General features: G+C 42.0%; 2 protein-coding genes across 2 annotated transcripts; both read left to right on the plus strand.

The window, feature by feature from the left end:
• The first annotated feature begins 42 nt into the window (after nucleotides 1-42).
• On the plus strand, nucleotides 43-5,370 carry LOC100989435 (protocadherin beta-13). Its single transcript, XM_063604639.1, has one exon. The coding sequence runs from the start codon at nucleotides 2,492-2,494 to the stop codon at nucleotides 4,886-4,888; it is 2,397 nt and encodes a 798-aa protein (XP_063460709.1). The 5' UTR covers nucleotides 43-2,491; the 3' UTR covers nucleotides 4,889-5,370.
• A 145-nt stretch (nucleotides 5,371-5,515) lies between these two features.
• Nucleotides 5,516-14,672, plus strand: LOC100981837 (protocadherin beta-14). The gene has a single exon (XM_024928769.4). It carries the CDS (start codon nucleotides 11,890-11,892, stop codon nucleotides 14,284-14,286), a length of 2,397 nt encoding a protein of 798 aa, XP_024784537.2. The 5' UTR covers nucleotides 5,516-11,889; the 3' UTR covers nucleotides 14,287-14,672.
• The last annotated feature ends 311 nt before the right edge of the window (nucleotides 14,673-14,983 follow it).

The raw sequence follows: 14,983 nt of genomic DNA on the forward strand, positions 1-14,983 counted from the left end.
CCTACCCTAGTTTCAGAACCACAGATTGTAGTGTACATTTTTAAACTTTATTTTTTTAAAAAAAGTTGTTTTATGAATCATACACTATTTTCACACTTTTAATCTCAGAAGAAACATATGTGACATGGTATTTTAGTAATGACCAAATAGACGGTCTTAGAGATTCAGTAAGTTCACTAAGGTCCACTAACTAATAAGTGACAAAACTGAGCATCCATCCTAGATCTGCCTGACTCTGAGTCAGTGACTTTGCTCCCATTCCATACTGTTTTCGTCATTGGATATCACCTGGCAAGTTTCTGCCTAACTAAAGAGAAGAAAAGTTTTTATCGTATTCATACTACCGTTCAATCTTTATTTAGAAATAATCTTTATCTATTATTTCATTTTCTTATAAACCAGTAATCTTGCTTTTCTGGGTAAATTTTCAGCTATTATTACTAATGCTCTGATCTGTCCAAATCTTAAGTAAAAAACAAAATTGAAAGAGCAACCTGTGCCTTCTCGTTGTCTCCTGAACATATAACTTTCATTTCACAGAAGAGATTAATGGTCCTGATTAGGAATAGTACATAATTTTGATTGCATTATTAGTTAATTATTTTCTTTACATTGTAGTATATTTCCAGAGTCATCCATGCTTACATTTGTAATATATTTTCCTGATTTGAGAGTTTGTTTTTAGCAGTTTTTCTTACCTATACTGCACTGCTGAATCAGGAAAATTTAAGAAAAAGAATAGATTTAAATGTGTAATATCAAAGAGAAATATAGATGATCATTAAATTTTTAGAAATTTTGGGGAGTTAAGGAGAAGCATTGTTTGTTAAAAATATATAACCGATTCTTATTTTTAAAATAGGTAATTTTTGCATAGTTGTGTTCTAAATATATTATAAACTAGTGCTGGTAACTCTAATAAAGCTAGTATTACTGCATATCACTGGTGGGATAGAATCTAAGGACAAAAACTCACAGTAGTAAAATCTAAAATTGCTTTCGTGGTCTCAGGGTAAAATTATCCAATTTCTCTGACAAATAAATGGCACAAAAAATAAGAGGAGTGAAGTTTACACAAGGAAAAATCATAAGAGGTCTACCACTCAAATACAATGTGTGGATCTTTTTTGGATCTTGATTGAAACAACAGCAATGACTTTGAAAAACTTGGAAGAATTTGAATATAGATGGGTATTAAATAATGTTAACTTGATTTTTAGGTATGATAATGGCATTGTACTTAAGCATATTTTTAGAGTCATTTAAAGTCATGATGCTTTTAAAGAAATGTATAATGATGTATTTGTGGGAGAAAATTCAGTTTGTATGGGATGTGAAAATGTTGAAGGGATAGAGTCAAGAATTATGGCAAAACATTGATAATAGTTGAAGCTAGTACTGAGTCCTTGGAGGATCATTATACTCCTCTCTTTTATGAGATTTGAAAAATTTCAAAATAATGTCTTTTAATTGATGCTGTTAGAAGTGGAGGTAATAAAAAAGGACATCCTTCCCAGAAACAAAATCACCACTGCTGTTACAGATATTGTCTCTATTTAGACAAACTCTCCAGCCTTTCCTTGTTCATTTCCTTTCATTATTGGACATAACCTCTCTACCTGAGATAGTCATGCTCCCGTATTCTTCTACCATTTGAATTTTGAGGTGTTTTTCTAGTTATAGTAATGGATTTATGCTAGACTTATGATGGATTTATGCCATCAAGACTCAGTTACTTGATGGCATCAAATTGCTTTATACTTGGTATATAGCTTATTTTTAAGGTTAATATCTATTTGCATTAGATTCCTCATGTTTAAGGTGGGGAATTCACAACAGCCCTATGTGGTAGGTACTGTTTTTATCCTCACTTTACAGAGGAGCAAACTAAAGCAGAGAGATTAAATAATTTGTTCGAGATTCACAGCTACTAATTATTCCTATGGTTCATGGAAATAAAACTATAAAGGTCTAAATGTTGCCCATGATAACTACAATTATATTTGAAATTCTTTTTGCCAAGCTAGACTATTACCTATATATTTCCTTTTTGCCCAAAACTCAGTTAGCATTGTTGAAAGACTAATGTGATTTCTCCTTTGGGCAGTTGTCTGCTCACTAACGTCCGGCGATATTAACGGTGGTGTTGTAACCTTACATAGTCTCGGGGTGCATACAGGCAGAGTTGGGAATATTACATCCAATTATCATTCCACAAAATGTAAGATCCTGTGAGGACGCGTGGTGGCGCTGCAGGATAAGAAGGCACAAACCAGAACCGCAGCTGCAGCTCCATTAACCGGCAAAAAGCAGCAGAACCTGGAAGTCCACGGGAAGCTTGGATGCCAAAGAGAGAACAGCTGGGTCCCCTGGAGAGGACTATTCACTGGAATATTTCTGAGGTAGCTGTGGAATAACCACAGCCTCAGATACTGGGGACTTTACAGTCCCACAGAATCGTCCTCCCAGGAAGCTGAATCCAGCAAGAACAATGGAGGCCAGCGGGAAGCTCATTTGCAGACAAAGGCAAGTCCTTTTTTCCTTTCTCCTTTTGGGCTTATCTCTGGCGGGCGCGGCGGAACCTAGAAGCTATTCTGTGGTGGAGGAAACTGAGGGCAGCTCCTTTGTCACTAATTTAGCAAAGGACCTGGGTCTGGAGCAGAGGGAATTCTCCAGGCGGGGGGTTAGGGTTGTTTCCAGAGGGAACAAGCTACATTTGCAGCTCAATCAGGAGACCGGGGATTTGTTGCTAAATGAGAAATTGAACCGTGAGGATCTGTGCGGTCACACAGAGCCCTGTGTGCTACGTTTCCAAGTGTTGCTAGAGAGTCCCTTCGAGTTTTTTCAAGCTGAGCTGCAAGTAATAGACATAAACGACCACTCTCCAGTATTTCTGGACAAACAAATGTTGGTGAAAGTATCAGAGAGCAGTCCTCCTGGGACTACGTTTCCTCTGAAGAATGCCGAAGACTTAGATGTAGGCCAAAACAATATTGAGAACTATATAATCAGCCCCAACTCCCATTTTCGGGTCCTCACCCGCAAACGCAGTGATGGCAGGAAATACCCAGAGCTGGTGCTGGACAAAGCGCTGGACCGAGAGGAAGAAGCTGAGCTCAGGTTAACACTCACAGCACTGGATGGTGGCTCTCCGCCCAGATCTGGCACTGCTCAGGTCTACATCGAAGTCCTGGATGTCAACGATAATGCCCCTGAATTTGAGCAGCCTTTCTATAGGGTGCAGATCTCTGAGGACAGTCCGGTAGGCTTCCTGGTTGTGAAGGTCTCTGCCACGGATGTAGATACAGGAGTCAACGGAGAGATTTCCTATTCACTTTTCCAAGCTTCAGAAGAGATTGGCAAAACCTTTAAGATCAATCCCTTGACAGGAGAAATTGAACTAAAAAAACAACTCGATTTCGAAAAACTTCAGTCCTATGAAGTCAACATTGAGGCAAGAGATGCTGGAACCTTTTCTGGAAAATGCACCGTTCTGATTCAAGTGATAGATGTGAACGACCATGCCCCAGAAGTTACCATGTCTGCATTTACCAGCCCAATACCTGAGAACGCGCCTGAAACTGTGGTTGCACTTTTCAGTGTTTCAGATCTTGATTCAGGAGAAAATGGGAAAATAAGTTGCTCCATTCAGGAGGATCTACCCTTCCTCCTGAAATCCGCGGAAAACTTTTACACCCTACTAACGGAGAGACCACTAGACAGAGAAAGCAGAGCGGAATACAACATCACTATCACTGTCACTGACTTGGGGACCCCTATGCTGAAAACACAGCTCAATATGACCGTGCTGATCGCCGATGTCAATGACAACGCTCCCGCCTTCACCCAAACCTCCTACACCCTGTTCGTCCGCGAGAACAACAGCCCCGCCCTGCACATCGGCAGCGTCAGCGCCACAGACAGAGACTCAGGCACCAACGCCCAGGTCACCTACTCGCTGCTGCCGCCCCAGGACCCGCACCTGCCCCTCACCTCCCTGGTCTCCATCAACGCGGAGAACGGCCACCTGTTCGCCCTCCGGTCTCTGGACTACGAGGCCCTGCAGGCTTTCGAGTTCCGCGTGGGCGCCTCAGACCGCGGTTCTCCGGCTTTGAGCAGCGAGGCAGTGGTGCGCGTGCTGGTGCTGGACGCCAACGACAACTCGCCCTTCGTGCTGTACCCGCTGCAGAACGGCTCCGCGCCCTGCACCGAGCTGGTGCCCCGGGCGGCCGAGCCGGGCTACCTGGTGACCAAGGTGGTGGCGGTGGACGGCGACTCGGGCCAGAACGCCTGGCTGTCGTACCAGCTGCTCAAGGCCACGGAGCCCGGGCTGTTCGGCGTGTGGGCGCACAATGGCGAGGTGCGCACCGCCAGGCTGCTGAGCGAGCGCGACGCGGCCAAGCACAGGCTGGTGGTGCTGGTCAAGGACAATGGCGAGCCTCCGCGCTCGGCCACCGCCACGCTGCACGTGCTCCTGGTGGACGGCTTCTCCCAGCCCTACCTGCCTCTCCCGGAGGCGGCCCCGACCCAGGCCCAGGCCGACTCGCTCACTGTCTACCTGGTGGTGGCGTTGGCCTCGGTGTCTTCGCTCTTCCTCTTCTCGGTGCTCCTGTTCGTGGCGGTGCGGCTGTGCAGGAGGAGCAGGGCGGCCTCGGTGGGTCGCTGCTTGGTGCCCGAGGGCCCCCTTCCAGGGCATCTTGTGGACATGGGCGGCACCGAGACCCTATCCCAGAGCTACCAGTTTGAGGTGTGTCTGGCAGGAGGCTCAGGGACAAATGAGTTCAAGTTCCTGAAGCCGATTATCCCCAACTTCCCTCCCCAGTGCCCTGGGAAAGAAATACAGGGAAATTCTACCTTCCCCAATAACTTTGGGTTCAATATTCAGTGACCATAGTCGACTTTTGTATTCCATAGATATTTTATTTTGTGGCATTTCCATGCCAATGTTTATTTCTCCCAATTTGTGTGTATTTAAAATTGTACGGATTTACTCTTGATTTTTCTCATGTTCTTTCTCCCTTTGTTTTAAAGTGAACATTTACCTTTATTCCTGGTTCTTAAAAGATGACAATTCATCCTTTAACCCAGATGGTCTTAATTTGTAATTAATTTGCCTCCCTAAAGAGCAATACCTAATCACATTTTTTTCATGCCCCTGTCTTTAGTTGAACTTCACCCACTATTATGCTTATGGTAAAATTAAATAGAGCAATTTGGAAGTGATTCCAATTTTCCAGCATTTCTTCATTTGATTCTCTTTTTTTCAGTCTTAAAATAATGACTGCTATTCAGACATATCATTTTTCTTTTTTTTAAATCCAGTGCGTTTTTAGTTAACCTTTAAATATGCTTTTTGCTTTCAAAAATAAACCAGAAAACCTATATCCTATGATACAACTCTAAGTGTTATCACTTGATTCAAAAGGGTCAGAAGACCAGTTTTTTAGTATCCTTTCCTCATTCATCCTGGAGAGGATTGTGCAGGCACGTTAATATTGTGGCCAATCACAGAATCTGGGAATATGAAGCTATAATTTTTTAATTAATGTCACAAAACTCTAGTGCAATCTAGTTGAATGCAGATGCCTGTGCCCAAATAATAATTCGTATAGCATAAATTGGAGTTGTGTGTTAATGTGTAAAAATGTTTGCCTGTACTATCATATAATTTAATGTATATACACCAGAAACTATTTTTCAAACTTTTTTTTACTGTAACCAATAGTTAAGATTATATTTTACATATTTTGAAACACACAAGCTTAATAGAAAGAAATGCTTGTGAACAATGCTTAGTCTTTTTATGACATAATTTGAAATTACCTATATATTTCATTCTATTCAATTTTCAAATGTGGTCATGATCCACTAAATTTATTTCATGGTATACTAATGGGTAGTAACCCAAAGTTTGAAAACCACTTTTCTCAGACATATAAAAGCATACCAGATGTTGAACATTGATAGTATCAAGAGATAGTCCCTTAGGGTTCGAATTTAAAAAAAAATTTCAGACCATTGTAGGGGAGTAGCTTTGTCTCATGTTAAACCACTCTTGCCTTTAAGGATCTGACACACTATGTAAGAAAAAGACTTCAAGGTTGGAGGAGGAGATTTTCCATGACTTTTATCAAAAAGTCTAAAGTCTATGTTGTGGGAGAAAAATGTAGAATAACAAAATGAGTAAAAGTATAGAGGCAAAACAAGCGTGTGTATGAGAGAGAGAGAGAAAGCATGGAAGAGAGGAAATTCATGGGGATGAGTAAAATGACTACTTCCAGTGCCACAGACTAGACTCAGTTGCTTCTCTTATTTTATTTTTTGAGACAAGGTCCTGTTCTGTCACCCAGGCTGGAGTGCAGTGGTGTGATCTCCACTCACTGCAACCTCCACCTCCTGGGCTCAAGTGATCCTCCCACCTCAGCCTCCCTAGTACCCAGGACTACAGGCCCAGGCCACCACACCCACTAATTTTTGCATATTTAGTAGAGACAAGGTTTCATCATATTGCCCAGACTGGTCTCGAACTCCTGAGCTCAAGCAGTCTGCCTGCCTCAGCCTCCCAAAGTGCTATGATTACAGGTATGAGCACCTGGCCTCAACTACTTCTTGAAGATATTTTAAAACTTTATCTTAACATTGTAGAGGGACTGAGTATTAGTCAGTTGATAATGCCAAGAAGTACAATCTCTTTTAATAGCATATCTAAGACAACCTAATGTTTATACTTCTGGCTAAGATTTCACTACCAGTTATGTTGAGCTTTGTCAACTGAGTAATTATTATTTTCTTTTTTCTTTCTCTGTTTATTTTTTAGAGACAGGGTCTTAGTCACCTAGGCTGGAGTGCAGTGGTGCAATCATAGCTCACTGAAGCCTTGACCTCCTGGGCTCAAGCAATCCTCCTGCCGCAGCCTCCCAAGTAGCCGGGACCACAGGCACATGCCACCACCCCCAGCTATTTTTGTTTGTTTGTTTGTTTGTTTTTTGTTTTGTTTTGTTTTTGAGGCAGAGTCTCACTCTGTCACCCAGGCTGGAGTGCAGTGGCGCGATCTCTGCTCACTGCAAGCTCCGCCTCCTGGGTTCCCGCCATTCTCCTGCCTCAGTCTCCCGAGTAGCACCCCCAGCTATTTTAAAAAAATTTTTGTAGAGATGGGTTCTCATCATGTCGCCCAGGCTGTTGAACTTCTGGCCTCCAAAGGTGGGAGTTATTCTAGCAGCTTCCCTGTGATCTTCTCATATCTACTGGTGGAGTGGGAAAGAGTAGTTCAAACAACTCAGACAGAAAATCTCGCTGGTGCAACAGTGGAGAGAAGGGCCAAGTACTTGTCCTGTTACTTCCAGTTTTTCTAGATATATGAGCAGCAGGACTCCTCTCTTTATAAAAAGAACTATGAGTTTCCTGGCTCTAATGAAGAGTGACCAGGCATTCAGGAGCTCAAATGCCCAGATACATATAACCAACCAATTCTCCTAGAATGCATTGCTAAAAACGAATTTTGCTTATATGCTTCAAAGACCTCATTTATAGTTATACTTAAAACAGTGCATAGGAATCAAGCTGTATCAGCCAATTTTGTATGAAAAAACTATAGGTTGTAAGTAACTTAGAACATAATTTTATATCTAGCGGGGGTTAAAGGACACTTAGAAAATAGAGACACAAGAGATGGCCCAGCCTTACAGAATGGATTCTCCTGAAAACGCTTACAATAAAAACCAAATAACAGTATTTTTTTTTTTTTTGGATTTAGGCAATAGTATGGGAGGGAAAAGGGACATAGGACATTTTATCTTACAAACACATTGTTCTCTTTATCTTTCTGTTTCAAGTTCTACCACCACTCCTGGGTCCACTGATTAATCTAACAACATGGCCTCTCAGTCCCTAAGTCTTTACCTCTGCTCCTGTTATTCAGTCATTAATGCCCTGGCTACATATTGTACTTTTTCCCCACCAAGAAACTGTTCTATGATATAATAATTTCAGCTATCTCCCTCTGAGTGCACAATTGTCTATGCCTATAACCTTCTCATTCTGCTGTTTCTATCACATCTTGTCTTTGACCTTATCAGAGCTCCATTCCATGATGCTGTTACTACCTATCAAACGCTCCTGTTTTAATTTCCTTCCTATTCAGCTGATTTCCTGGTTTACCACTCCCAGTTGATCTCATGCCCATATTCTCAATTCCCTTGTTCAATTTTCCTTCACTAAAACCACCTGATGAAACTCCAGCCCAGATGAATATAGTCCTCCTCCTCTCTTACACATGGGGTGCTGCACTCTATAAGACCAAACTTACAAAATTAGCAATACCACTGCCACTATAAATGTATAATATTCAAACCTAATTGGGCTTCTGAGACCAAGAACTCCTTTTATAATTTTTCTAACGAGCTTTCTCTTCTACGCTCCACAACAACTATTTTAAACCTACGTATCTTACTTTAAACTTCTTACCCTACCACTTAGATACCCCCTTTTATCCGATGAACTTGCCTGATACCTTATTGAGAAAATAGAATCCATCAGCTAGAAATTCATTTTCCTGTCCCCTATTCCACAGCTTTAACAGCATCTGTATCTATACTTTTCACCTGCTGAGGTCCATCCCACTGGTCTAAATCCAAACCCTTCATACATTGCCTGGATCCCATCTTTAACAACCCTTCTAGGGGACTTGCATTATCCCTTCTGTATCTTAATTTTCTCCTTCCCTACTGAACATTACACATTGGCATTTTAAATATATTCAAGTTTCTCTAGTCTTTAAAATACTCTCTGAGTCTGAATTCTTCTCCAGATACCAATGTATTTCTTATTCCTTTTACAGCCTTTTCATTCTTTACAAATTTCTTGAGAGCCTGGATGCAGTGAGCCAGTGACCCTGGGTGACAGACTGAGACCCTGTCTCAAAAAAAAAAAATTGTTGAAAGAGCGGTTTACCTCATTTTTGCTTCCTCATCCGTCTCATTTTGCACCAAAGTACAATCTAATTTTCATCACAGCCATTCTACTGAAACTGCTATTGCAAATGTTATCAAAGATTTCCACATAAGTTAAGATTATACTGTGGAACCAATGTGATGCAATGACACAGTGGCTTGTAAACGTGTCTCTCTTTTTCACATGACAGTACCAATGTAAAAATTATCAGGTAGGTAGGGCAGCTTTCATCCTCACAGTCCTTCTGAAACCAAATTTTCTTTCAAGTAATTTCTTCAACATTCCCTATGGCAATATAATCTGCATGGCTGTAGCTGGGTCACTGTCACATCTGGGTTCTAGCTCGCTTGGAAGAAAGAGGCATATCCAGATGATTTCTGTTCTATAACTGGAAGGGGAAGACAGAAATTCTGCTCACAATCCAGCTGTGAGAACTTAATTCACTTGGCCACACTCAAATACAAGGAAGGCTGGGATGGGCAATCTCCCTTCATGGCCACGTACCTGGGTACAGTTGTATTACTATAGAAGCAAAGGAAAACAGATTTTGTCAGACATCTATGAGAATCCTCCACAATGACCATCTTTTTAAGCCCAATGGATAATTGTCATACTTATTTTTCTTGATTTTTCTGAAGCATTTGCAGCCATTGATCTTCCTTATCTCCTTAAAATGCTATTTGCTTTTGATTTCATGATTTTGAACTCTGAGCCTTCTTTATCTTTTCAAATATACTTCTTGCCCTGTCTCCTCTAAATGAAGTTTCTCAGAGTTCTGTGCCAAGCCTCTTTTATACTTATTTGACACACTTTTGCTTGGTTATCCTAGAGCATTCATTATATATATATATATATATATATATATATAGTGATTGAAACCATGAATGCTATATATATATATGCTATATATATGCTCTCTATATATGCTCTCTCTATATATATGCTATATATATGCTCTCTCTCTATATATATGCTATATATATGCTCTCTCTGTCTCTCTCTGTCTCTCTCTCTCTCTCTCTCTCTATATATATATATACACACCACAGTTCATATTGCAAGCTCAGATTTATTTCCTATGCTTTGGTTATATGCAAACACACACACACACACCCCACTACCACGCAAACACACAAACACACATCCTACAGGCATTTACCTCAATATCAGCATGTTCGAAACTGAACACTTCATCTTTTTCCACCCCAATCATGTTTTTTTTAGCATTCCCTGTCCTAGTGAATGACACCACTAGTCATCCAGTTGCCCAGTCCAGAGGTGTGATATCATCTCTGAGTCTTTCCCGTTTTTCTCCCCATGCAACCTATCAACCAACAGTTGAAAACATTTCATCTCCTCATACCTTTCTATTCATCCCTCTTCTCTCCATCCACACTGGCATTATCCTCATCCAGATCATCATCTCTTATCTGATCTCCTTGATTCTCCAGTCATTCCCCCTGAAATTAATTCTCCATACTGCAGCCAAACTGATTTTTTAAAATGCAGATGTAATCATGTTAATCAGATATTTAAAACCCATCTTTGTACTTGAATTACCTTTAGGATAAATTCAAGAATGCATGATATGACCTGTATAATGATTCATGTTCTCACCATGCTTTTAACCCTAATTTCATTGTTAGACCCTCCCCTTCCATAGTTTTTAAAGTCCAAGGCATACTTCATTTCTCTGTGTTCCTCAAAATGCCCATCTGAAATATTCCTCCTTCTCCTGGCTAGTTCCTTCAGATCACAATGTATTGTTCATTAGCTCAGGAAAGCTTTCACTGATGTCCCAAGTCCGACTTCGATCTTAATTATTTTATTTTTGACAGACACTTAACCAGCACTTACAAACCACTTTGTAAATATTAATTCATTAGATGCCTACGATAATAATCATAGGAGACAAATATTATTATTACCCCATTTTACAGGTGAGGAAACAAAGTTATCTATAACTTGCCCAAGCTTATAGATAGTGAGTCACATAACCAGGATTCTAATATTGATAATTTGGTTCCAGATCCCATATTCCTAAGCACTAAGGTATGCAGCCTCCTAGGTACAAGAGGTCTTTTCTAGGTATTTCTATATTACTTTTTATAAATGCATACATTATGACATACTTCATTTACTTGTCTGCCAATTTTTCTAGCTTGTGAGCTCCGTAAGAGCAAGAATTGTCTCTAACTTATTTGTGCCATGTCCTTCTTTATATTTTTAAAATATAAAAGTGAAAAAAGTAATGACATTACCAACTATAGCTGACAACAAGTATTTACAAGAGTGGAGAGAATATATTTGTAATTACTCGAGAAATGACTTAAATAAAAAATTATTTCTTCAGTTCAGAATATTTTAACAGATCCTTTAGTGCCGAGCATTCAAAACAGTGATAATGCAGTGTGTGGACTTTTCTGGATTCAAATTCAAACAAACCAACAGCAAAGGACATTTTGGAGAGAACTGGGGAAAACCAAATGCAGTATAAATTACACCGAGGAATTATTGCTCAAGTTGTTGATTGTGAAAGTTATATTACAATTATCTTTTAGAAGGCCTTACCTATTAAAAATACTTAGTGAAGTATTTAAAGGTAAAAAAAAATGTCTGGGATTTGTTTCGAATGTTCCGGATGTATTTATGAATTACTTTTTCAAAGAGGAAAACTTTTTTAATGAAAAAAAAACATGGAGACACATGGTGGCGCTACAGGATAAGACGAAAACGGTACATAGGCTGGCACGGTGAGCTTCGCTATTCAGGAGAACAGAAAGCATCCAACCCACTGAAAAGACAGGCATTAAAGGAGCTTCGCCTACAGAGCTGCTGGAGGATACACTCTCCAGGGGGTTCCTGTTAAAAACCAGAGCTTCAGCTTCCGAAATTACGGCTGAGCTTCAATTTTTCCACAAGAGATTGCCTAAAGGAACCATGGAGATCAGAGGGGCACTCGATCTGCGAAAAAGGCAAGTTCTAATATTCCTTGTTTTGCTGGGATTGTCTCGGGCAGGTACTGAATCTGCACACTATTCTGTGGCAGAGGAAACAGAAATTGGCTCTTTTGTGGCTAATCTAGCGAGGGACCTAGGGCTGGGGGTGGAGGAGCTGTCTTCACGTGAAGCCCGGGTAGTGTCTGATGATAATAAAAAGTATTTGCACCTTGATTTGCTGACTGGGAATTTGCTCCTAAATGAGAAACTAGACCGAGACGAGCTGTGTGGCTCCACCGAGCCCTGTGTGCTGCATTTTCAGGTGGTTTTGGAAAACCCTTTACAGTTTTTTCGGGTTGAGCTGCGTGTCAAAGACATAAATGATCACTCCCCTACATTCCTAGACAAGGAAATACTTATTAAAATATCAGAAGGTACCACTGTTGGAGCTACATTTCTAATGGAGAGTGCTCAAGATTTGGATGTCGGAAGCAACAGTCTCCAAAACTACACAATTAGCCCCAATTCTCACTTCTACATTAAAATTCCAGACAGTAGTGACAGAAAGATATACCCAGAGCTGGTCCTAGATAGAGCTTTAGATTATGAACAGGAAGCTGAACTCAGATTAACACTCACAGCAGTGGATGGTGGATCCCCGCCCAAGTCTGGGACAACTTTGGTTCTCATCAAGGTGTTGGACATCAATGATAATGCTCCTGAGTTTCCTCAGAGTCTCTATGAGGTGCAAGTCCCTGAGGACAGACCCCTTGGCTCCTGGATTGCCACCATCTCAGCTAAGGATCTGGATGCAGGAAACTATGGAAAAATATCTTACACATTTTTCCATGCATCGGAAGATATTCGTAAAACATTTGAAATTAATCCAATATCTGGGGAAGTTAATTTGAGATCACCCCTGGATTTTGAAGTAATACAGTCCTACACTATAAATATTCAGGCAACAGATGGTGGGGGTCTTTCAGGAAAATGCACCCTTCTAGTTAAAGTTATGGATATAAACGACAACCCACCAGAAGTGACCATATCGTCGATTACAAAGAGAATTCCAGAGAATGCCTCAGAGACCCTAGTAGCTCTTTTTAGTATCCTAGACCAAGACTCTGGAGACAATGGGAGGATGATTTGCTCTATTCAAGATAACCTCCCTTTTTTCCTGAAACCGACCTTCAAGAACTTTTTCACTCTAGTTTCTGAAAAAGCACTGGACAGAGAGAGCCAAGCCGAGTACAACATCACGATCACCGTCACAGACTTGGGGACACCCAGGCTGAAAACCGAGTACAACATAACCGTGCTGGTCTCTGACGTCAATGACAACGCCCCCGCCTTCACCCAAACCTCCTACACCCTGTTCCTCCGCGAGAACAACAGCCCCGCCCTGCACATCGGCAGCGTCAGCGCCACAGACAGAGACTCAGGCACCAACGCTCAGGTCACCTACTCGCTGCTGCCGCCCCAGGACCCGCAACTGCCCCTCGCCTCCTTGGTCTCCATCAACGCGGACAACGGCCACCTGTTCGCCCTCAGGTCGCTGGACTACGAGGCCCTACAGGAGTTCGAGTTTCGCGTGGGCGCCACAGACCGCGGCTCCCCGGCGCTGAGCAGCGAGGCGCTGGTGCGCGTGCTGGTGCTGGACGCCAACGACCACTCGCCCTTCGTGCTGTACCCGCTGCAGAACGGCTCTGCACCCTGCACCGAGCTGGTGCCCCGGGCGGCCGAGCCGGGCTACCTGGTGACCAAGGTGGTGGCGGTGGACGGCGACTCGGGCCAGAACGCCTGGCTGTCGTACCAGCTGCTCAAGGCCACGGAGCCCGGGCTATTCGGCGTGTGGGCACACAATGGGGAGGTGCGCACCGCCAGGCTGCTGAGCGAGCGCGACGCGGCCAAGCACAGGCTGGTGGTGCTGGTCAAGGACAATGGCGAGCCTCCGCGCTCGGCCACCGCCACGCTGCACGTGCTCCTGGTGGACGGCTTCTCCCAGCCCTACCTGCCGCTGCCGGAGGCGGCCCCGGCCCAGGCCCAGGCCGACTCCCTCACCGTCTACCTGGTGGTGGCATTGGCCTCGGTGTCGTCGCTCTTCCTCTTCTCGGTGCTCCTGTTCGTGGCGGTGCGGCTGTGCAGGAGGAGCAGGGCGGCCTCGGTGGGTCGCTGCTCGGTGCCCGAGGGTCCCTTTCCAGGGCATCTGGTGGACGTGAGCGGCACCGGGACCCTTTCCCAGAGCTATCAATACGAGGTGTGTCTGACGGGAGGTTCCGGGACAAATGAGTTCAAATTTCTGAAGCCGATTATCCCCAATTTTCAAGTTCATGACACTGGTAAGAATATGGGGGAAATCGAGAACTTTCGAAATAGCTTTGGACTTAACATTCAATAAAACAATTTATTTTAAATTTCTAATTTTTGGTTATTCTTGGCAAGCTGATGGTACTTTTTGCATAATCTTTTGTGGATTCTTGGTTGTACTGTAGTTGCATGCATGATTATAGCTCTTGTTTTTCTCACAGTTTCTTTAAAAATCTTTATTAGTGGCTATAATGACGTGGAAATGTAATCTGTGTTTTCCGGTTTTTCATTTATTTGGTCAAAATGTTATATTAATGGAGTTATTGCTATTTTTGCTGTGATAATGGTATTATGCAAGACAATATTCTGAATTATTTGGATATGCAAACTAAAGTATTAAGAGCTAATGTCATTATATATGTAACTTAAATCTAGACACCATCAAAGCATAAAATAAAAATAAAAAGCGTTGCTGAATCTGGGTCGAAAATGTAGTGCATTTATCCCACTATTCTCTCTGAAAATGTTCTTTAGAAAGGGTAAAAAAGATGCTATCCCTCCATTTTCAGTTCTGGAGAACCTTATTAGTTTTTCAAGTATTTACTTTATGATGAAACTTAAGTGGTCACATTGGAAATTATTAATTTCTTAAGTAATTTTTTCTGTAACTACTTTTGTTGATAATCCTGTAGTGGAGGAAGAGTCTTATAATGCTCTGGGCTTTGCTGTCGCTCTTTAGTTTTCTTAATTTAATTCTATTTATTTATGTTTTTTGAGACAGGGTCTCA

Source organism: Pan paniscus, chromosome 4 (assembly GCF_029289425.2).
Source record: "Pan paniscus chromosome 4, NHGRI_mPanPan1-v2.0_pri, whole genome shotgun sequence".
In the NCBI taxonomy this organism is placed as follows: domain Eukaryota; kingdom Metazoa; phylum Chordata; class Mammalia; order Primates; family Hominidae; genus Pan; species Pan paniscus.